The sequence below is a fragment of the Ahaetulla prasina genome, chromosome 1, assembly GCF_028640845.1.
Source record: "Ahaetulla prasina isolate Xishuangbanna chromosome 1, ASM2864084v1, whole genome shotgun sequence".
Lineage (NCBI taxonomy): Eukaryota > Metazoa > Chordata > Lepidosauria > Squamata > Colubridae > Ahaetulla > Ahaetulla prasina.
Genome location: NC_080539.1, coordinates 92080782 through 92103557, shown reverse-complemented (window position 1 = coordinate 92103557; position 22776 = coordinate 92080782). Strand labels below are relative to the sequence as shown.

Below are 22776 nucleotides of genomic sequence, written 5' to 3'. Positions count from 1 at the left end.
ACTTGATTAGGACCATCAACGGGCCTGCTCTGCAGTATCTTCATTTGTTTCTTTTTGAGCAAACATTTCCCTCATAAAACAAAGGATAAGATACTCAGCATAAAGAGATTTTATTTGTATTATACTACCATATCAAACTACTTTTGCTCTTTAGGGGAAAAAAAAATCTCAAATATTTGTTCAGATTGCTCATTATTACATGGCTTTCTGGTCTACCATTTAAGAGGTCTTGATCACTGCTGCAACTAGAGAAGTTGGTTAAAGAAAAGTCTGTAGAGGACTTTTGTCCCTGAGGACACTGATAAACCTCCAAGTACTTCAAGGATCCTCTAAAGCAGGGGTGTCAAACTGGTGACATGTCACGTGACATATCACAACTTTCACCCCCTTTGCTAAAATGGATGGGCGTGGCTGCATCCAGCCCATGGGCTGCAAGTTTGATACCCCGGCTCTAAAAGGCAAATGACCAACTTGCAAGGAGTATAAATACTTCCATTACCCACTATCCTGTCAGAGCTGAAGAAGTTTCTTGGATGAGAAGCGAAACGTCTTCAAAGAAAAACCAGGAAAATCCAGTTGACTCCTGAAAAAGTACCTTTGGTTAAAGAAACAAAATACATATGATTTTACTTCATTCTCAATGACTGTACACTATATTCAGCAAGATACTACATTAAATCAAGGCAGTGCAGTTTTTATTTTCAGTAAGATAATTAAGCAGCCCTTAATTGATCTTACAGTACCATTTAAACCCATACCTATTATGAGCGCAAAAGGAGAAAAAATCCTGCAAGAATACAGGTAGTCCTCAATTTATGACCGTAGTTGAACCCAAAGTTTAAGTTGCTAAGTGAGAAATTTAAGTGAGTTTTGCCCCATTTTACTTTTCTTGCACCAGTTGTTAAGTGAATCACTGCAATTGTTAGTAACATGGTTGTTAAGTGAAACAACCGGAATAACCCAGTTGGAAGGGACCTTGGAGGTCTTCTAGTCCAACCCCCTGCTTTGGCAGGAAATCTTACACCACTTCAGACAAATGGTTATCCAATATCTTCTTAAAAACTTCCAGTGTTGTGTTGGAGCATTCACAACTTCTGGAGGCAAATTGTTCAATCTGATTTTTTAAACCGGCTTCCCTATTGACTGTGCTTGTCAGAAGGTCGCAAAACAGGATCACATGACCCCGGGGACATTGCAATGGTCATAAGTATGGAACAGTTGCCACGCATCTGAATTTTGATCGTATGATCATGGAGATTATTCCATACTTAAATGCTGCCTACAAGGCAAAAACAACCCTTATCCATTTATATAAGTGGGTTAATTTCTAAATAGCCGATCTGAATTTTAGCCAATAAACGTTTGTTCAAGTCGTGTTCCTCAGCCCCTTATATCATTGACAGAGTCTGGGCATTCTAATCCTTCCCCAAGGGTTGCTTTCCTACACGGACAACGAAAAAGATCAGTGACCGGATTCAGACACTCATTTCCAGCCATCGGGGAACGCGGCTGCCCAGGGAAAAGTCTTGAAATGCGGAGGGAGGGCGGAGTAGCAAATGAGGCTGGTTCCGCCCCCTGCAGCCTCCGAGGAAAAGCGGGAAGCAAAGGCAGGAGTTTACGGGTGCACCGGAGAGAAAGCAGGCAGGGCGGGATGGATGTGGGGGCCGCAGAGTTTCCAAAAATGTTGCCTCGGTTAGAGGAGCTTGTCCTGGGCTGCGACTTTGTTGGTGAGGCAGGGGCGTGATATGGAGGGCGAAACCTTCCCCATCTTTAAACTACGAAAGAGGGGAACCTGTATTGTTCACACACGACTCCACCCTTATTTATGGGTGCTAACTTTGGTCTCAGCTGCTATACGGATGGCGCGTTCCTCATTAAACTTTGGGGGGAGTTTTAAATGGAGAAAGCTGTTCTTGATCCCAAGGAAATTGCTGGATCTATTTCAGGGGGCTTACCAGGATCTGCTTACTCTAGATGGGGAACTGGATCATTTATTGGATTCCCATTTGACCCTTTGGATGACTGGCCGGCTGGGTTATGGAGCTAAAAGATGATATATGATTTTTATTTATATATATATATATATAGGTCTTTGGTTGTTCGGGTTTTCTCCCGTGTAAAATTGGAAGTGTCTTGGCGACGTTTCGACGAAGTCTCATTCGTCATCTTCAGGCTTCAGCTTCGTGCTTCTGGGAGCAATGTGTGATCGCAGCTGTTTCTTCCTTTATTATTATTATATTATTATTATTATATAATATATTTATATATTATATAAATATTATATATAATATAATATATTAATATATAATATATATATATATATATTATATTTATATTATATAATATATTTATATTATTATATTATTTATTATTATATAATATATTTATATATTATAAAATATATAAATATATATATATATTTTATATATATATACATATACATATACATATATTTATTTATATATATATATATATATTTTCTGAGGTTTTCACGGGTGTTTGTATGTAGATCTTTGGTTATTCGGGTTTTCTCCCGCGTAAAATTGGAAGTGTCTTGGTGACGTTTCGGCAAAGTCTCATTCGTCATCTTCAGGCTTCAGCTTTGTGCTTCTGGGAGCAATGTGTGATTGCAGCTGTTTCTTCCTTTATTATTATATTATTATTATTATATAATATATATATAATATATATATATATATATATATAAATAAATAGAAAATAAAACACTCACCCAGCCAGTGTAATTTGTCCATTATGGTTATGTAAATCATACAACTGTGGCTTGTTAAATAGCTGATGGATCAAATCATGGTTTAGTATATGTGATCACAATCATGATCTCATCCTACCTTACAGGGTTGTTGTAAGAAGGATATAAGGAGAGGATATAGGCAAGCATGATGAATTTTCTGAAAATATGTATCCATACGTTGCTATACCTTCTGATTTTTGAAAGATCATAATTTGTAATTCTCCAGAAATCATTGTAGAGCTCTTTTATTTCCATCCTAGCCAATATGGGATTTTGAGAGTTGGAGCAAGATCAGTACAGTGTTTCCTTAACAGGCTTTTAAATATTTAATTCCAAGAAAGCTTCCAGGATTATGCTAAGTGAGTATAGTGATACTTTGTGCAAGAGGAGCAAAAACACTACCTTGTTTTGTGGTTTAAAAATAAGTTATTTCCCAGGGCAAATGTGTTGCTCCAGATTTGTAAAGTTTGCACTTCCTATTCCCCACTAAAATAAACCCTTTTTCCATAGTGTGATTATTTGAAGAGCTCCGTTCTGGCATCCTTCCTTCTCTGGCCTTCCATGTCTGAATTTTATAGTTTATTGTAGAAATGTTGCTAATGTTTAAAATTGATAGACAAAATTTTGCTCCAACTGTTAAAAAATACAGAACACATTGAAGGGTATATTAAATGCATTGGTATAAAATATGATAGGTGAGAAGATACTGCAAATAATGGACAAAAATCTGTGTGGTGCATTAAAATACAACTGAAATCACTTTAATGAACAACCAAATGTTTACATCTCTTGAATTTGTAAAAATCAGATCTAAATTACTTCATAATTTGGAACAAGTTAGAAGGCTGCTATAGTAGTGGATAATCCTTTGGCTTTTTACTTCCTTTTAGCATTTCTTTCAACTTCACTTAGATTTCATATTCGCAGGATGATGAGAAAATTATTGAAATGGGAAATTGAAAACCTTATGATCTCAAAACTTTAGGATTGCAGCTGTAAGCATCTTGAAATTCAAAATGAAATTCAATGGTGAAAAAAGTAAGATTCTACATTTAGGCAAGAAAAACAAAATGCACAGGTACAGTATATTTGGTACCTTGCTCAATAGTAGTAACTGTGAGGGATCTTGGAGTCCTAATGGACAACCATTTAAATATGAGCCATCAGTGTACTGCAGCGGCCAAAAAAGTCAACATAGTTCTAGGCTGCATAAACTTAGGGATAGAATCAAGATCACATGAAATGTTAATACCACTTTATAATGCCTTGGTAAGGCCACACTTGGAATACTGCATCCAATTTTGGTTGTCACGATGTAAAAAAGGTGTTGAGACTCTAGAAAGGGTGCAGAGAAGAGCAACAAAGATGATTAGGGGACTGGAGACTGAAACATATAAACTGGACATAACCAGTTTAATGAAAAGAAGGACTAGGGGTGACATGATAGCAGTGTTCCAATATCTCAGACTGTCACAAAGGAGAGGGAATCAAGCAATTCTCCAAAGCACCTGAGTATAGGACAAGAAGCAATGGGTGGAAACTAATCAAGCAGAGAAGCAACTTAGAACTAAGAAATTTCCTGACACTTAGAACAATTAATCAGTGGAACAACTTGCCTCCAGATGTTGTAAATGCTCCAACACTGGAGGTTTTTAAGAAGAGATTGGATAACGATTTGTCTGAAGGGGTGTAGGGTTTCCTGCCTAAGCAGGGGGTTGGACTAGAAGACCTCCAAGGTCCCTTCCAACTCTATTATTCTATTCCTATTTCTATTCTATGCTATGGTATGCTATTCTATTCTATTCTATTCTATTCTACTCTTGTACAATTGATAATGAAAAAATCCCTCAATCTATTTTTTAAAGTTTAGGAGGATGTTACTACTACATACATATTTTTTCAACTTATTAATATATTCAATAAGAATGATTATGAATAGCATGAAAACCTACATATGTAATATTGAGATATATGAATTAAATAAAGCTTTTATCCACCCATTAATAATAGTGGAAGGCACATGTTCTGTCTTTTGCAGGCCTTGATATGGAATTCACAGGTTTGCATTCTGACAATCAGCCTAGGTAAGCACGTTGAAATAAATATATTTCTAGTGATGTCCCCATAGAAGTTAGAAACATGATGAATGACATGGAAATTCTTCATATCTTTCTTTTCCCCAGTCTCTTTGATTTACCTGCTGACTGGTATCGGAAAGGCAGACAAAATGTTCAGCGGTTTACAGTGAATCAACTTGGTGAGCTCTTCTAGTTTCTAAAAGATAGGTTTTAAGATAATTTAAAATGTGGCAATCAAAAGTTAGAAATAGTATCTGAATAGTATCTAGGTCTGTGATGGCAAACCTATGGCACGCATCGCCAAAGTGGCACACGAAGCCACATCGCCCGACACATGTGGCCTTGCTTGTTTATTATCCGGGTTTCCGGCATGGATGCGCATGCAATGATCAGCTGTCCTTCGCACACATGGCAGTGCCGAAAACCGGTGTGCGCATGTGTGCTGGCCAGCTGATTGTCAGGTGCACATGCGGGGCAGAACTTGAAAGTTTGGCTTTTCCAGAGCGTGATCCCTTTGCGCGCACAGCAGTGCCAAAAACCGCCCTGCTCATGCGCGGTGGCCAGCTGATCATCGGATGCACTTGCGCACTAGAACCCAGAAGTTCAGCTTTTCTGGGACACGGCCCAACAAGTGCGCACATGTGTGACATTTCCGCGCAACCTTTTTGGCACTCTATGCCAAAAAGGTTTGCCATCACTGATCTAAGATAAAGGTTCCCCCACATATGCGTGCTAGTTGTTTCCACCCCTAAGGGCGGTGCTCATCTCTGTTTCTAAGCCGAAAAGCCAACGCTGTCCAAAGACATCTTCGTGGTCATGTGGTCGGCATGACTAAACGCTGAAGGCACATGGAGCGCTGTTACCTTCACACCAAAGTGGCCCCTATTTTTCTACTTACATTTTTTACCTGCTTCTGAACTGCTAGTTTGGCAGAAGCTGGGACAAGTAACGGGAGCTTAGCCCGTTACACAGCATTAGGGATTCGAACAGCTGAACTGCCGACCTTCTGATTGACAAGCTCAGCGTCTTAGCCACTGAGCTACTTCATTCCTTTCACTGATCTAGGTCATCTTAATTTCTCCAAAAAAAATTGTTTTTATTTTAAAAGAATACATGTTCTCTTTCTTCTTTCCTAAATGTATTTTGAGATATATCTGTTAAGGAACTTGGGGGTGGGGGGAATTATGCTACATATAGTATTTGAGTATACTGAATGAGCAATCCCTGTGAAGGCTCATGGCAGTCAAACTACCCCCACATTCACCCAAGATGTTGATTCACAAATCTCTTACCAACACATTTCCTCCCAAATAGAACATATCTGATGATATATACAAAGGGGACTGATCCACAATCCATTCCTGAAGATGCTATTTAACATAGAAGTTGTGAAATAAACAACGCAAAGGAAATCCTGTGATCAGCATATTGCTTCGCAATGATTTGCTTTTTTTTTCCTTTTAGGTTTGTCCATATTTTACAAGGGGATGTCAAATGAGTAAGTAAATTGTTTTATTGTCAATTATATTTACCTGATGATAATTTTCGGGTCTTCCCTGCCAGTTAGCTAGCCTTAATTATTTTGGTTAATTTTTATAGGTATATCGCGCATTCGTATAACTTCTTCCTATTCCCTGCCACATTTGGCCGAATGGATTCCGAGTTCTCCTGTCAAGCATCTAGTATTCAATTCCTGTCTCATTTTGACTTTGACTATAATAAGGTATATTTTATGTTATTTAATAGAGTAGACAAGAATTTAAGTAGGGAAGAAACTAGATTTGGACCTTGCCCTTAAAATGCTTTTGAAATGCATTATAATAAAATATATTTTCAATATTTCATTTCCAGTGGAATGATATAAATAGTTAATTTTTATCACTGTCAATATCCCAGGGCCCCTTGAATTGCTTCATTCTTTGTGTGAGGTCAGAACAGGGCTCCTGTCTCAGGAGGGAGACAAAGATCCAGCATTTGATCAAGACTCCTCAGTAGGTTTGTAACTGGCCAGTTCCCCAGAAAGATGTCTGGAAGTTGAGTTAAAGCAGTGGTAGTCAACCTGGTCCCTACCGCCCACTAGTGGGCGTTCCAGCTTTCATGGTGGGCGGTAGGGGTTTTGTCCAATACTGAAGCACTGTCCTTTTTTTAAATTTAATAGACTTTTTAAAAAATGTTCATAGCATTATTTAAAAACATTTTCATTAGGTTTTCATAAAATTCCTCGTGACAATTTAAATTTCTGAAAATATACTATTTGTATCGCCCGTGCATAAGTTTAGTTCACGTTATGTAAGTGAAACTAAATGGCGCTATAGTGCGACCGCAAACAAAAGAGCCTCGTCCCAGAATAGCTCACGCATCTCCCCCCACACCTCCCAGCTATAACAGACAAGCAAAGCTGGTAGCCGGCACCCCCCCAACCCAATCCACGATGCGCGAGAGGCTTGCACAGATGATACATGGTGCATTAGTGTGGAATCGGTGGGCGGTTAGAAAATTTTACTACTAACAGAGATACAAAAGTGGGCGGTAGGTATAAAAAGGTTGACTATACCTGAGTTAAAGCAACTGGACTTCTTTTCTTTTTTTGGTTTGAAATGTTTCACTGCTTATCCAAGTGGCTTCGTCTTCAAAATGAAGAAGCTATTTGGATTTATTTATTATTTTATTTATTTAATTTGATTTTTATACCGCCCTTCTCCCGAAGGACTCAGGGCGGTGTACAGGCAAAATAAAAACAACAATACAAATATACACAATTTAAATACCCTTAAAAAACTTATTCAAAATTAGCCTGATATTAAAAAATCATCATCAATTAAAACCCCATTTAAAATTTGTAAAATTCCTTTTAAAATCCAATTAAGCCAGCCCAGCGAATAAAAGATGGGTCTTCAGTTCATGACGAAATGTCCGAAGGTCAGGTATTTGGCGTAAACCAGGGGAAGCTCGTTCCAGAGGTGGGAGCCCCACAGAAGGCCCTTCCTGGGGCCACCAGCCGACATTGTTTGGCGGACGGCACCCTGAGAAGTCCCTCTCTATGGGAGCGTACGGGTCGGTGGGAGGCATGTGGTAGCAGCAGGCGGTCCCGTAAGCAATGAAACATTTCAAACTAAAAAAGAAAAGTCAATTTGCCATGACTTAACTTCCAGAAACTCTGTCTGGATGACTGAGATTCTTCATCGACATTTTCCCCGAAAAGACCATGGTGAATGTAGGTTAGAGGCAGTGATGAAATCCATTTTTTTTTACTACCGGTTCTGTGGGCATGGCTTGGTGGGCATGGTGTGGCTTGGTGGGTGTGGCAGGGGAAGGATATGGCAAAATATCCATTCCCTTCCCACTCCTGGGGCCAGTCAGAGGTGGTATTTGCCGGTTTTCCGAACTGCTCAAAGTTTCCACTACTGGTTCTCCAGAACCTGTCAGAACCCAGGGGTGAAATGCTCCCAGTTCGACTGGATCGCCTGATCTGGTAGTGATGGCAGCGGGTGGTTCAGAGAACCGGTAGCAAAAATCCCTACTCGCCCCCCGCTCCAGCTGAGCCGTGCGGTCATCAGAGGTTGGTGTTTTTTTTTACTTTTAAAACCATTTTTTATTCTGCCAAAAAAAGCTTTTAAAAGAAAAAAAAAACTTCTGATGATCCTGCAGCTCAACTGGGTGCTAGCCAAAAAAAGGGTGGGGCGAGTCCTTTTTCCTCCCAGCAGGCTCCCTGAAGCCTGCTGGGAGGAAAAATGGACTTCCTCCCAGTTTTTTGGTGTGGCTAGCAGTCTTCAGGTAGGCTGGGAGGAAAAATGGGGTGTGTAGGGAGTGTTGTGACTCCAGCCCCCGAACCTGCCCCGTGCCCAAAAGTGACTCCGAGAGTGAGAGGGAAGGGCCGGTAAGGCTTACCTTGGGAGCACCGATGCCTTTGGCCCGGCTCCAGGAGCCAGAACCAGGCCAGTCGGAGGACGTAATGAGGCCGTCATCCCCTGATTCCTCCCTTCCTCAGGCTACGCCTTCAGACACAGCTGATAATAATCAAGCTTGGATTAACCCGCGCTTCAGAAGATTAGAGAGGCAGCGTCATCAAAGGGAAGGATATATAAGGAGCTTTGGGACTGCTCGCACTCCACGGGGAGCAAAAGATTAGCTGAACCATTTCAAAGAGAGCTGAAGTCTTACTCTGCAAGTCATTTTTTTGAACTTTGGCAAGCAGCTGCGATTTCTCTGCCAGGACTGATAAGAGCCGTGAGTCCACTGACTGAAGGCCAGCTCGTTACTCCGAGGTGGGGAAGGAGACAGAACAGGGAGGGTTGTTTTTGAGAGAGAGAGAAAGAAAGGAGGGAGGGAGGCAGGGAAGGAAGGAAGGAAGGAAGAGTGGAAGGAAGGAATACAACCCTGGCACGAGATGCAGCTTCAGAGGATAATCCAGGGCTGGAAGGGACCTAAAGGTCTTCTAGTCCAGGGGTCTCCAACTTTGACCACTTTAAGACTTGTGAACTTCAACTCCCAGAATTCCTCAGCCAGCAAAGCTGGCTGAGGATCTCTGGGAGTTGAAGTCCACAAGTCTTAAAGTGGCCAAGGTTGGAGACCTGATCTAGTCCAACCTTGCTCCAGCAGGACATTGTTAGTGAGTTTCTATCTTTTGATCTCCCAGTCACATAGCCACGCCCACCCAGTCACATGACCCCACCAAGCCATACCTACCAAGCCACGCCCACAGAACTGGTAGCAAAAAAAAAATAGATTTCCCCCCTGTCAGAACCTGTTGGATTTCACCCCTGGGTAGAGGTTAGTATGGGATGGAAAGTTTAGTATGGGAGGTAAGAGATTTTAACGATTCTAAGCGTACTAATTTTCTATTATTCTATCTAGGTAGAATAATTTAGACCAGCCTTTTATATATATACAATTTTATGTTAATGTGAGCTATAGGAGTAAATGGTTCCTTCCTCCACCCTTTCTGTCAATCAACAGCTTGCAACATTTTAAAGTTCATCATATTACTTGACGATAGAATGAATTGTGCTTATCACCAGAGTATAAGTGGTTGATAAATAGTTCAATTTTGTTTTTTTAAATCTTGAATTTGTCAAGAATACCTTATGGTTTAATATATGAATATGTCCATGATGTTATTAGAAGCCAAGCTGAGAGAACCTTTACTTATCTTTTACTTACTCCGTACTGTACATGATTTTCTCTTAAGTCAGGAGAAAATGAACTTGATGCCTGAATTCCATACTATGTAGTTCTATGTATTTGCCTTTAGTTTCTTAAAGATGGAATCCCTTATATGAATGAAACACAAGAGAAGAAGCTTCAGCATCTGTTATCTGGTAATTGGATGGTCCAAAGGTAACCCACTTCCACACTATTTTTCTATACTAATATTGGTTTTTTTCCTCCTGTCTTTCTTTATGCACTTAAGTAATTTGAATGACAGGATCCTGTTCTTAGAACAGTGGCTGTCAACCAATGGCATTCTACAAGAACTGAAATTCAGAAATAGTCTAAGTGAGACTTCAGTTGTCATTTAAAGTCTTTAAAATGTAGATGATTTAACATCACAAAAGGCCTCTAAACATACAGAAATCCTTTGTTGAAAACGTTGTGTTTATATTGTATGACATTCAGATTCTTTGGTAAATTTATTGGTAGGCCTTAGGATAAATTAAAAAGCAATTTCCTAATAGTTAAAAGACCCATGGCCTTAATTTCAGACACCCTCTCCTTGCTGTCTTCCTCTGATTGTCCACCATTCTTCCTTAATTTTTGTCTGTGTTCCTTCTCACATATCTGTGGCCATTTTGCTTTTCTACTCTTGTGAGCTATTATCCTTTATTTAACTCCAAATTCACAGCATCTGTTCTTTCTCATTTTCAGTACATGTTTTGTGCTGCATTAGGCAGATCACTACTCATATATTTCTATCTATAGGCTTCTATCACTACTCCAGGGGTGAAATGCTCCCCCTGTTTGGACCGGCTCGCCCGATCCGGTAGCGATGGCGGCGGGTGGTTCGGAGAACCAATAGTAAAAATCCCTGGCCCCGCCCCCTGCCTCTGCTGAGCTGCACTATTAGCAGAGGTTTTTTTTAAAAAAACTTTTAAAAGCAGTTTTTCTTCAGCCGAGAACATGCCTTTAAAAATAAAAATAAAAGCCTTTGAGGATCCTGCGGCCTTTAAACTCTTTTTTTAAACAACCTCTTTGGCCAAAGATGTTGGGGGAAAAAAGGCTTTAAAAGGCTCCTCTGGCGATCCCAGATGAGTTCCTCATCACCAGAACCTTTAAAAACATGTTTTCTACAAGCTCTTCAGCCAAAGAGCTTATAATTACTGCTCCTTTCGGGCTGTTTTACTTTACATACTTTACTTCAGCTACTGTAATCAGTTGCATCAGCTAGCAACTGACTCTGCCTGCTTTGCTGGCTGAGGAACTCTGGGAGTTGAAGTCCACAAACCTTAAAGTTACTAAGGTTGGAGACCCCTGATTTAAAAAAATAAATTAATAAAATAATAAAATAAAATATTTGTGCAGCTTTCTGAGATTTGGTGTGTTTCTGTAGTGTTTCACTCTGACTACACAAAACTACACAAAATCTCACAAAGCTGTATGTGGCACTTTGTGTGTGTGTGTGTGTGTGTGTAAAGTGTGAACATGTGAGGTTCCTGCTTGTTGCAGGGGCCATTTTGGGTGAAGTGCAGCTGCTTTTACATTGTGTGTGGGTCAGTTGTGTTGTGCTGTGTGTGTGTAAAGTGTGAAAGTTGGTTTTTGGTACCTCTTATTGTTTTGTATACTTTGTTTATAGTTTTTATTATTTATTGTTATTGGCCACGCCCACCCAGTCATCTGACCACCAAGCCACGACCACCAATTAAGCCACGACCACATAACTGGTAGGGAAAACTTTTAGATTTCACCCCTGCAGTACTCATATACTTCTATCTATAGGCTACCTGCTCTGTCCTTCTCTTTTTTGTTACAATTTTACTAGAGATGGTCTTCCTCATTGCAGATACATAACATTTTTATTAATTATATACATCAAGAAAAATAATCGGGCAACTAATAAAAATTGTGAAGCATTGGGAAGGCATCTTGTTATATGAGAATTGGTATCTACTCACCATTCTATCTGACCACTAAAGACTGCTCTGGGGAAAATGGGAGGCAGGAGAATGAGATATGTTTGCCACCCAATATATCCACAGATACAGACAGATATGAAACTTTTGGGATGATACAAAATCATTGGGCATCTAAGTTATTATTTGCTTTGATCTCTGAGAGGCTTATTGAGAAGCTGGGTCTTTTTAGAGATTTATTATTGAAAATAGCATTAATTTTCTGAGAACCTGGAAAGGCTGGGTTGGACAATAGTTTCATTCAATTGTCTTACTCTGCTTATTGTAGTTTTGATAAAGTCAAGGTGAAAAAAGCGATTGATCAAGTAACTTGCTGGATAGCCTCAGCAGAAGAGGAAGATTCTATGGTTCTGCATGATATATATGGTATGAATTAATTAAGCTTCTTTCATTTTTAAAATTCTTGTTTATTGGTTCCTTGAAAATCTTTTTTATATTGTTCTTGAGTTTAGGAACCAGTATTCACTTTAAGTGGGTTAATTATAGTTTCAAACCATTTGAACGACATGTAATAAAGACTTTTGCAGATTGATTTGCTTTATGGTATGCGTTGCAAAGATAATAATCTTGTCATAAACATCCCCTCCAATCAAAGTCAAGTGTATTATTATAATTCTTGATAGCATCTTCTGCTACCATTTGTCTTTCAGGAACTGCCTTATCTGGCTTCCTACCCAAACTCTGGACTCTGAGAAAGATGTATTCCAGAGATAAAAATTAAAACGTTTAATTTATATCTGCAAAGCCACTTTGTGGCCATAGAGCTTGCAAACGTGGGGATAAAGGAGTCAGTCTTTTCCCATACCTCCCCATTAGGAATTAGACCATAAGAGAGAAACAAAATCTATCTTTATTTTTTAAAAGGAAGAAAAGATAAAATGTAAACATAATTTAATTTCTTTTAAAAAAGTAGAAATTTATGGAAACAAAAAAGATCCCTAAAAGAAAAACAATATTCTGGGTAGACTACAAGTTGATTCTGGAATAAACAAAGAAAATATTACAGTTCCCAAGGATAGTCCACAGGCAAACAATTTGATCTCTGGACCAGGAGTGAAATTCAGCAGGTTCTGACAGATTCTGGAGAACGGGTAGTGGAAATTTGAGTAGTTCAGAGAATTGACAAATACCACCTCTGGCTGGCCCCAGAGTGAGATGGAAACATCACGCCCACCAAGCCACGCCCACAGAACCAGTAGTAAAAAAAAATTGAATTCCACCCCTGCTCTGGACCCCTTTGCATTCTTAAAAATGATTGAGGAGTCCAGAAAGCTTTGGTTTATTTACATTAGATCTATCAATATTTACTGTGTTAGAAATTAAACCTGAGAATTTTAAATTATTCATTTAGTTATTTGACTTTGCAGACCACCTGAAAGGTCTTGAAAGGGTCTTGGGGAATCCCCAGCGATCCTCAGACCACACTTTGAGAAGTATTAGCCTGGAGAAAGCAAGGTTTTATTTTGGACATGCCTTCAGAATGCATAAATATAGGCATTATTTTAAGAGAAGTACAGACAAATAAAAATGACCGTAGCACAACAAAGGAACAAAGCCAAGAACATGATATAGATTCCTGGCTAAAGTATATTAGCCATGTCTACAATAACAAAATCCCCTTTTATCTCGAATTCTGCTTTTCTTTGCTTCCAAATTTGAAACAGGCTGTGTGGGGATGGCAAACTCTCATCTTTCCCAGCCTTGCTTCAGTGACTTTTCTGATATTTTGTCCCATTTCTCTTTCAAAACTTCAAAACTCTTTTTTTCTTCTCCAGGTCGGTGGGGGGGGGGGCAGGGTTGTCTTAATATGCATAATTTTTCTCCTTCATGGCTGTGTGTATGGGTAGTGTGGTATGAGAGAGACTATTTTAGGGAGCTATAGCTATTAATATGTGTAATATACATATCTATGTGAAAATAGTTCATAAACAGTTTAACTCCATTCATGAGTACAATCTTTTAACAAAAGACTCAGTGTTTCTAATATGGAAATTTCCCCTCAGACTCTGTTTTGAAATGGTGCAGGGTTTTTTGCATTGGGGAGAGGCTATGGTTTTGAAAGTATTTTTTATTTGCTATATATAGTTTGTTTTACTGATTAAAGTGCTGGACGCAACTAGGAGCTGGTAAGTGCCACTTTATAATGCCTTGGTAAGGCCACACTTGGAATACTGCATTCAGTTTTGGTCGCCGCGATGTAAAAAAGATGCTGAGACTCTAGAAAGAGTGCAGAGAAGAGCAACAAAGATGATTAGGGGACTGGAGGCTAAATCATATGAAGAACGGTTGCAGGAACTGGGTATATCTAGTTTAATAAAAAGAAGGACTAGGGGAGACATGATAGCAGTGTTCCAATATCTCAGGGGTTGCCACAAAGAAGAGGGAGTCAGGCTGTTCTCCAAAGCACCTGAGGGTAGAACAAGAAGCAATGGGTGGAAACTGATCAAGGAAAGAAGCAACTTAGAACTAAGGAGAAATTTCCTGACAGTTAGAACAATTAATAAGTGGAACGACTTGCCTGCAGAAGTTTTGAATGCTCCAACACTGGAAATTTTTAAGAAAATGCTGGATAACCAGGTCTCCTGCCTGGGCAGGGAATTGGACTAGAAGGCCTCCAAGGTCCCTTCCAACTCTGTTGTTATTACTATTATTAAATTCTAGTCTTGCCTTAGGCATGAAAGCCAACTGGGTGACTCTGGGCCATTCACTCTGTCTCAGCTGAATCTACCTCAGAGGGTTGTTGTGGGGAAAATAGGAGGCAGGAGAATTAGATATGTTTGCTGCCTAGTACCGCCACATACTCACTGGAGAAGAACTTAATGCTGGGAAAGATTGAGGGCAAAAGAAGAAGGGGATGACAGAGAATGAGATGGCTGGATGGAGTCACTGAAGCAGTAGGCGTGAGTTTAAATGGACTCCAGAGGATGGTAGAGGATAGGAAGGCCTGAAGGAACGTTGTCCACTGGGTCGTGATGGGTCGGACACGACTTCGCAACTAACAACAAAACCACCACAGAGATAGATATGAAATTTTTGGGATGATAGAAATATATAAATACATAAATAAAAAAGGTGGGGTATAATAAGACTGGATTTGGCATTTTTATCCACCTCTTGAGTCCTTCTCTATCTCAGATCTTTGGGAAGGACTTGATAAGTAGATAAAAATGCCAGCTCTAAACATCTGGTTAGTTATGCAACCAACCATTAGAATTACAGAGCACAAAGACCTGCAAAAGAAAGCAAAAATATTCAATAGCAATAGGCACCTTGGGTACAATCCCAAACATCTGGAGCACCACGTAAACAATTGCCACCAGTTAATTGCAAAAGGTAGCTTTATTTGGAATGGCTTACGATGGTATCTGTGATGATATTTTTAGCCCCATCAAACAACAACATTGGCCTATCCCAGGGCCTTGGGAAGAACTCAATAGGTGAATAAAAATGCCAAATCCAATCTAAACATTTGGTTGATTGTGTGACCAACCATCATCATCATCATCATCATTATACTGGAAAAAGGATAAGAAAATATGTATGAATCTCATTTCTATTGGTATGTGTGTTTCTTATCTTCTTATTTGTGTTTCTTACGTTCTGTTAACATTTTTCTTTGGTGTCTTCGCATCTCTCAATTGTATAACAGTGTGATGAATTTCTCACTTAAATGTTTTAATGCAAGGCTGAAGAACCTTTTTAGTCACAGAAAAATATATTGTAATTATACTATTTTCAACTTTCCATTGTGCTATTTACACTTTGTCTTACAGGCTTTCAAGTGATCGAACTACAACTCATTCTAAGAAAAGCTTTTCCAGATATTTGGACTATTCCTTTGGAAAATGAAAAAGTGAGTTTAATATTGTAGGATATTAGATAAGATTGGTATATGTATTAAGAGCCTCAAAATCAATCTATTCCTGCCATTGAACAGGTTTCCATGTTTGTAACATTGAGATTTCTGACAAATGTTTAGCTGGGATTATACAAAAGTAGTTGTTAAATTAGGTTTGCCATATGACTAGGCACAGAACAAAATTGGCTTTGCAAATTACATAATTTTTTTTCTCTATTAGCTGCTTATGCTATATATATATATATATTTAATTTGCATTTATATCCCGCCCTTCTCCAAAGACTCAGGGCAGCTTACACTATGTCAGCAATAGTCTTCATTCTATTTGTATATTTATATACAAAGTCAACTTATTGCCCCCAACAATCTGGGTCCTCATTTTACCTACCTTATAAAGGATGGAAGGCTGAATCAACCTTGGGCCTGGTGGGACTTGAACCTGCAATATTGCAGGCAGTTGCTGTTAATAATAGGCTGTATTAGCCTGATGAGCCACAAGAGGCCCGTTTTGCTACGTTATTTTATTTTATTTTATTTTATTATTTGCTACGTTAGCAGCTTATGCTATCCTTCTCTATTAGTGATTTATGTAAGGCATGGGCATACATGGAGTTTCATTTAGATCCTGCCTAATTATTAAGGAACAATACTTTTAAGGAAATGTCTGCTTATGAATAACTCTAGAAATTGTATTAGAAGGTTTTTTAAAATAAATATTATGGAATGTTAAATGAATATCTGTTTATGGGAAAATAAGTGAAAATACTGAATACTGAAATAATCAACTATTTGAAATGTACAAGAATAATAAAGATAGTGATTATCTTAAGGGAAAATTTGCAGTATAATTTTATGAAGAATTTTTGGGATTCATGTCATTGTACAAATAGAACTTGATTAAACCATGAAACCAGCTAGCATGAAATGAAAACAGATATGGTAAGTAGAACAGGAAAAAAAGGATTGAAAAGGAGTAGAAAGTAATGAAATTTGACATAGAGGTATTATTTTCACTGAACAGATAACAATAACAAAGGTGGATTATTTTGTGACTTTCTGTTTAAAATATTAATATTAGATTGTGACCCCAGGAACTAGGGTAACTGTTAATAAGTGAAGTTATATTTTAAGAAAAGTCATAAAAGCTTGAGCTAAGATTAAATGGGGAGCTTTCTCTGAATGCTTACTCTTTTTCCACTATATTAATTTTCATGGATATTACAAATTATGTTAGTTGAATCTTGTAATTGGTTGTTAGATGTGACACTTCATTATTTACTTAATTTTTTAAAATCAACAAAAAAATATGAAGGAGAGATTTCTTCTTTTAGATTTTGAAAATTTAAATACTTCTCATTCCGTAGAAACTTTGGAGCATCTATATATGTTCCAATACTGTGTTTCTTGAGAGTTTTAATAAAAATAAAAAAGGGTAAGCATTTGTGTGCTGTAAATTTTATTAATGGAATTCTAAATGGAGCTAAATTATATAGATATAATTATGCATTTACATTTGGTTAAATAGCCTTTCATTCTATTTTAGAAAACTTCCTTTTTATTTTTATTTATATTTTGCCCAAGGAAGTACACATATGGCAAGGGGAAAAACTTATGCAGTTGAAACAGAAAATGCTTATGTCTAGAGCAAAAAATCTTTCCCTGCCTCCTAAAACAGTGGTTTATTGCCTAGATTTTTTTGCAGTCATTGTAGACTGAAAAATTCTCTCTGTTAAATACTGTATAATAAATATTCCAAACGCCATTAGTGTGAACAGACAAATATGTTTTGACAGTTAAAAAGGCTGAGTATATTAAACATTTACCCAAGCAGATGTAACAAAAGAGAACGAGTTACTGACAACTACTGTTCTTATCTCTTAGTTGATGGTGAAAAAGATGAATCCACAATACCGCTGGGTCCTGGAAAACACTGCTTTTGATCCATGTCAAAGAGAACAAATTCTTTATTCCGCAAGGGGCTTCACCAATATCTTCCAGACACTTGTGAAAGCTAAGAAGGTAAAGTTTTCTGTTAGAAAGTTCATTCATGATATAAGCCTGAGTTACAAAATACTTATTTATTACTATTAAATTTATTTGTCACCTATCTTGCCCTGGGGATACTCTAAGTGGCTTACCACAATGAAGAGGAAGAAATGAAAAGAGTGACACAACAAAACCGAAATAATTGAACAATAAATAAACTACAAAAAAGAAGACAATGAGAATACATCAATATGATAACCCAAAAAAAAAATAGACATATGGGGAGCAGAGAGCAAGAGAGGTGGGGGATGGAACGGTGGAGTCTGACATCAATCCAGCAGCTACCTCCAGCCTGGAACTCCCTCACTGGGGCTCCAGGCCACCTGGCAGAACCAGGTCTTCAGGCTCTTGCAGAAGGATAGGATGGTGGGAGGCAGAATTTACCCTAGAACAGCGGCCCCCACCTTTTGGGCACCAGGGACCAGTTCTGTGGAGAGAGGTTTTTCCATGCCTCAGAAGGGTGTGGTTTCACATGTTGCCTGCATCCCACAGATGGGGTTTCACTTGTTTGAGTGGCAGCTTCTGGTAGGCTGCAGCCCAGTGCTTGTCCATGACTGGGGGTTGGGGACCCCTGCTCTAGAAGGTAGCATGTTCCAAAGGGCGGGTTCTGCGGCAGAGGAGGCTGATCTTCTGGATCCTGATAGTCAGAGTTCTTTAACCAATGGGATCCATAGTAGGCCTTCTCTGCTGGCATAATTAGGATGGGTTTGTCCTAGCAGGAACTACATTCACATACTGTATGTAGAATGCATACATTCTACATGTTTTAGAATAATCTTGAAATCTTGTTTGTGAAATTGCTGGATCCCATGTTCTGATTATGGAAATTAATTTTCAGTTTGAATATATTGTTAAATACTCTATTCTCTAGTGGCAGCGTTTCCACAATGTTCAAAACTATTGCTGTTACATGAAACTATAACAGGAGTGGACAAGCTTTCCTGGCTAAGATCTACAGTTGACCTATAAATAGTATTCCAAAAATCATACTCTACAAAGGATGGAAAAAATGTTTTATTTGCATTTCAAATTAATTTAAATTTTGCATGCCTATAGATCTGTTTTTTGTAGAATTAATTTCCCCTCTGTCAGATTAAAATTTGATAGTAACTTTTAAAGTTATTCCAAAAGTTTGGAATTCTTGGGCCGAATACAACCCTGGGGCAGGGGTGAAAGGCTCCCAGTTCGGACCGGATCACCCGATCCGGTAGCGATGGCGGCGTTTGATTCAGAGAACCGGTAGCAAAAATCCCTGCCCCACCCCTGCCCAGCTGAGCAGTTTTAAAAGCCTCTGACGATCAGGCAATTCAGCTGGGATCATCAGAGTCTTTTAAAAACATTTTTTCTACAACCTCGTCGGCCGAAAAAAAAAAAGTTGGCCATGCCCACCCAGTCACATTACTCCCCCACCAAGCCACGCCCACAGACAAATTTTACATTTCACCACTGCCCTGGGGGCTTCCTTTTTGCACACTTTTATTTTACAGGCAATGTTCAAGTATCATTAGTTGCATATTGTTAAGACGAATATTTAGGCTGTTTATCATAGTATAAGTAGTCCTTGACTTAACAACCATTTGTTTAGCGACTGTTCAAAGTTACGACAGCGCTAAAAAAGTTAGTTATGACCATTGCAGCACCCCCATGGTCCCTTGAGCAAAATTCAGGCTCTTTGCAACCAGTATGTATTTATGATGGTTGCAGCATCCAGGGTTATGTGACCATCATTTGCAACCTTCCCAGCTGGCATGCAACCAGCAAAATCAGTGGGGAAAGCTGGATTTGCTTAATGGCCATGTGATTCACTTAACAAGTACAATGGTTTGTTTAATAACCAAGGTAAACAAGGCTGGGCTAGCACTGATGAAGTTACCTAGTTTGGGAATGAAACATCTGCAAGGAAACAACCAAATGCAGAAAGCACTAAGGATCCCTCAAACAAGGTCATAACATTGGGTGTGATTCACTTAATCAACAAGGGAAATTCTGGTCCCGATTATGATAATAAGTTGATGATTACCTGCAATTAGGACTGGCAATACAGTTGCTAAGTAATGTGGTCACTAAGCAGAAAAACTCATGACCACAACTGGGCTTTCAACCTTCGGTCATTAAATGAAGCAATATGGCTCCTAAGCCATAAAAATCACATGATCACAACTTACGATTTCACTTCTATTACATTACTTACGTTTTGCATTACCTGCTTGCTGGAAGCAAAAAATTACATATGAGTAATGGTCACATTGAGGGATATTATGGTCATAAATGCATGCCAGTTTTGGAATAATGACCATGGGGCACTGAAACTGTTGTAAATGCAAGGATTGGTCACAAAGTGTTTTTTTTAGCACCGTCGTAACTTTGATCACTTGCACAAGGTAATCGGTAAGCAAGGACGATCTGTAAATACAACACGTTTTTTCCTAATTGACTGGTAAAGACAGAATTTTTACATCTTAAATTTAATTCATAATAAATATATATGTGCTCCAAATACATATCTAGCATAGTATACTGGTAGATCTCTCAGCATCATGGAGTTAGTTTGAATGCATTTCCAAATATATAATTATATACATTAGTTCTGTAAGGCTTAAGATAGGACCCTGCCTGATTTGAAATGCAAATTCCAAGCTCAAAGCTGCTTGCAAAAGTAAAACTAAACTAGAAGAATAGAATAGAATAGAATAGAATTTTTTATTGGCCAAGTGTGATTGGACACACAAGGAATTTGTCTTGGTGCCTATGCTCTCAGTGTACATAAAAGAAAAGATACGTTCATCAAGGTACAACATTTACTTCATGTAGGATGTCTTTTACAAACTTGTTAAGGATTCCAAGACAGAGGAAGGCTTCCCTACAATGTGTATCCCATTGCATTTGAATTGATGCTTTTTTTTTTTTTTAGAAAAAAATTCTAAAAGTTGACACTAATACATAATCAATCACTCTGTGCCTGGGTTTGGAAGGTTCCCCTCTGCAAAGTATAGCCATAGCAAGCAAATTGTACTTAGTGTTTTTTTAAAAGAGCAATGCAAAACCTCAATACTGACAATCTTACCGAGTTTTACTTTGTTTTTTTTTTTTTATTTCCACTCTCTGTAGCCACTGGTGGGACACAACATGCTGATGGATCTTCTGTATCTGCACGAGAAATTTTACAAACCCCTTCCTGGTAAAGTCATTTCGAATACCAGTCGTAGAGAATGTATCCCTCTTTCTGCTCTTAAGCAATTGCTCTTGATCTTTGCTTTAGAAAAGAACTGGTGCAATTTTGGTCTCTTGCAAGTTTAATGACATTAGCCATTAAATTTACAAGTAAGCATTATAGGTAGTCCTCGACTTTCAACCGTAACGGAGTCTGCCCATTACGGTCAAAGTCTTGATGGTCGTAAAGCAGGTCACCCATATGACCAATCCAATTTTACAATCCTTTTTATGGCGGTCACTAAACAAATCACAGTTGTTAAGTGAACCCATTGTTCTCTATGGAAGCACCCCTCCAATATTTTGGGTGCCAGGGACTGGTTCCACGGAGGGCAGTTTTTCCATGGACTGGGAGGGGGGCATTGTTTTGTTTGCTGCTTGGATCTTGCATATGTGTGGATGGGGCTTTGTTCACTTGTGTAGACCGGTTCCTGGAGGGCCATGGACTAGTGCTGGTCCGAAGTCTGGGGGTTGGGGAGCCCTGTTCTATGGGACATTTTTACTGAAAAATAGAAGTAAATGCAGACTGATTGCTAACCATGTGAGCAATCTCATTGACTGTGGAGAGGGCAGCCTTTGGAACTTCAAAACCAAGTCATAAGTACCTTTACTCCTTCGTAACTATGAACAGTTATTAATAAATCGGTTGTAAGTCAGTAATTTGTTCTTACTCCTTTCCCCATTTTTTACTTACAATTTTCAGAAAAGTATGAGGAATTCAAAGATAACATTCACTTCCTGTTTCCTGTTCTTTTGGATACGAAGAACATTGCCAAAGCCACTTGGAAGGTCATTTTCATTCTCTACCACAATTAAAAATGTTCCAGCTTCTTTTCATCTGCAATTCTTTCTTCCTCTCAAAGTGAAGGACTGTAGTTCAGTTCTTGCATTTTTTAAATGTCCCAGACTAAAATAGCTGAAGGATCTCAGTTTGTGGCTTAAAAAAGCCACTTGTGTGAGGCAATAAAGTGCCATTGAAATAAAGTGAATGGTTCTGGACTATTAGACTATCAAGCTCTGTCACTGTTTCGTTTTCTTTCAAATTAACTGTTTTAATTTATTCAATTAAATGAGCACATAGTCATTTCCCCCTTTTAGTAAAGATCAAGAAAGCCTACTATTTGCTTTTCATTGTTCAATATTTCTTAGAAGAGCAGTAATCCCAGAGTTCAGTAGAAGTGACTTGCCTGCTTTTGGTCTACTTTATCATAAGTCCCAAGCTTATAAACCCAATGCTGCAGGAACTGCAAGAAAGTGTTGATAGGTTCCTGGGGAACCTGAATATTGCATTTATTAAAAGTTGTACACTTTAAGGCTGAGCAAATAGAAACTTCTCTTCTTTGAACTTGAAGAAAAAATGAATTGGAATCATGTAACAACTGGCTCGGTTCAGAGTGACAGTGCTGAGATCCCTGTTTGAGGACTACCGTATTTTTTCGGAGTATAAGACGCGCCAGAGTATAAGATGCAGCTTAGTTTTTGGGGAGGAAAATAGTAAAAAAAAATTCCCTACCAGGTATTCATCTGGCTAGCGTCCTTAGTCTGGTCAGCTTCAGCACATTAGTTTCCTCTGCTTGGGGATAAAAAACGCATTAGTTTCCCCTGCTTGGGGATAAAAAACAGCTTCTAAAGCACAACTGATTTATGGAGAGAGAAGCAATGAGAAAAGCAGGCAAACCACAGAGATCGCTTCACTCGATAGCG

General features: G+C 38.7%; 1 protein-coding gene across 1 annotated transcript in view; it reads left to right on the top strand.

Annotated features, from left to right (window-relative positions):
• The first annotated feature begins 1488 nt into the window (after positions 1 to 1488).
• The window catches only part of PNLDC1 (PARN like ribonuclease domain containing exonuclease 1), a 35822-nt gene continuing 14534 nt past the window's right edge, over positions 1489 to 22776 (top strand). Inside the window, exons 1-11 of the mRNA XM_058168364.1 lie at positions 1489 to 1727; positions 4791 to 4836; positions 4936 to 5009; positions 6295 to 6328; positions 6430 to 6553; positions 10082 to 10167; positions 12226 to 12323; positions 15731 to 15810; positions 17698 to 17835; positions 20971 to 21040; positions 21776 to 21861. Of these exons, the coding sequence (XP_058024347.1) occupies positions 1532 to 1727; positions 4791 to 4836; positions 4936 to 5009; positions 6295 to 6328; positions 6430 to 6553; positions 10082 to 10167; positions 12226 to 12323; positions 15731 to 15810; positions 17698 to 17835; positions 20971 to 21040; positions 21776 to 21861 (1032 nt within the window). The 5' untranslated portion in view covers positions 1489 to 1531. The remainder of the gene's footprint in view (positions 1728 to 4790; positions 4837 to 4935; positions 5010 to 6294; positions 6329 to 6429; positions 6554 to 10081; positions 10168 to 12225; positions 12324 to 15730; positions 15811 to 17697; positions 17836 to 20970; positions 21041 to 21775; positions 21862 to 22776) is intronic.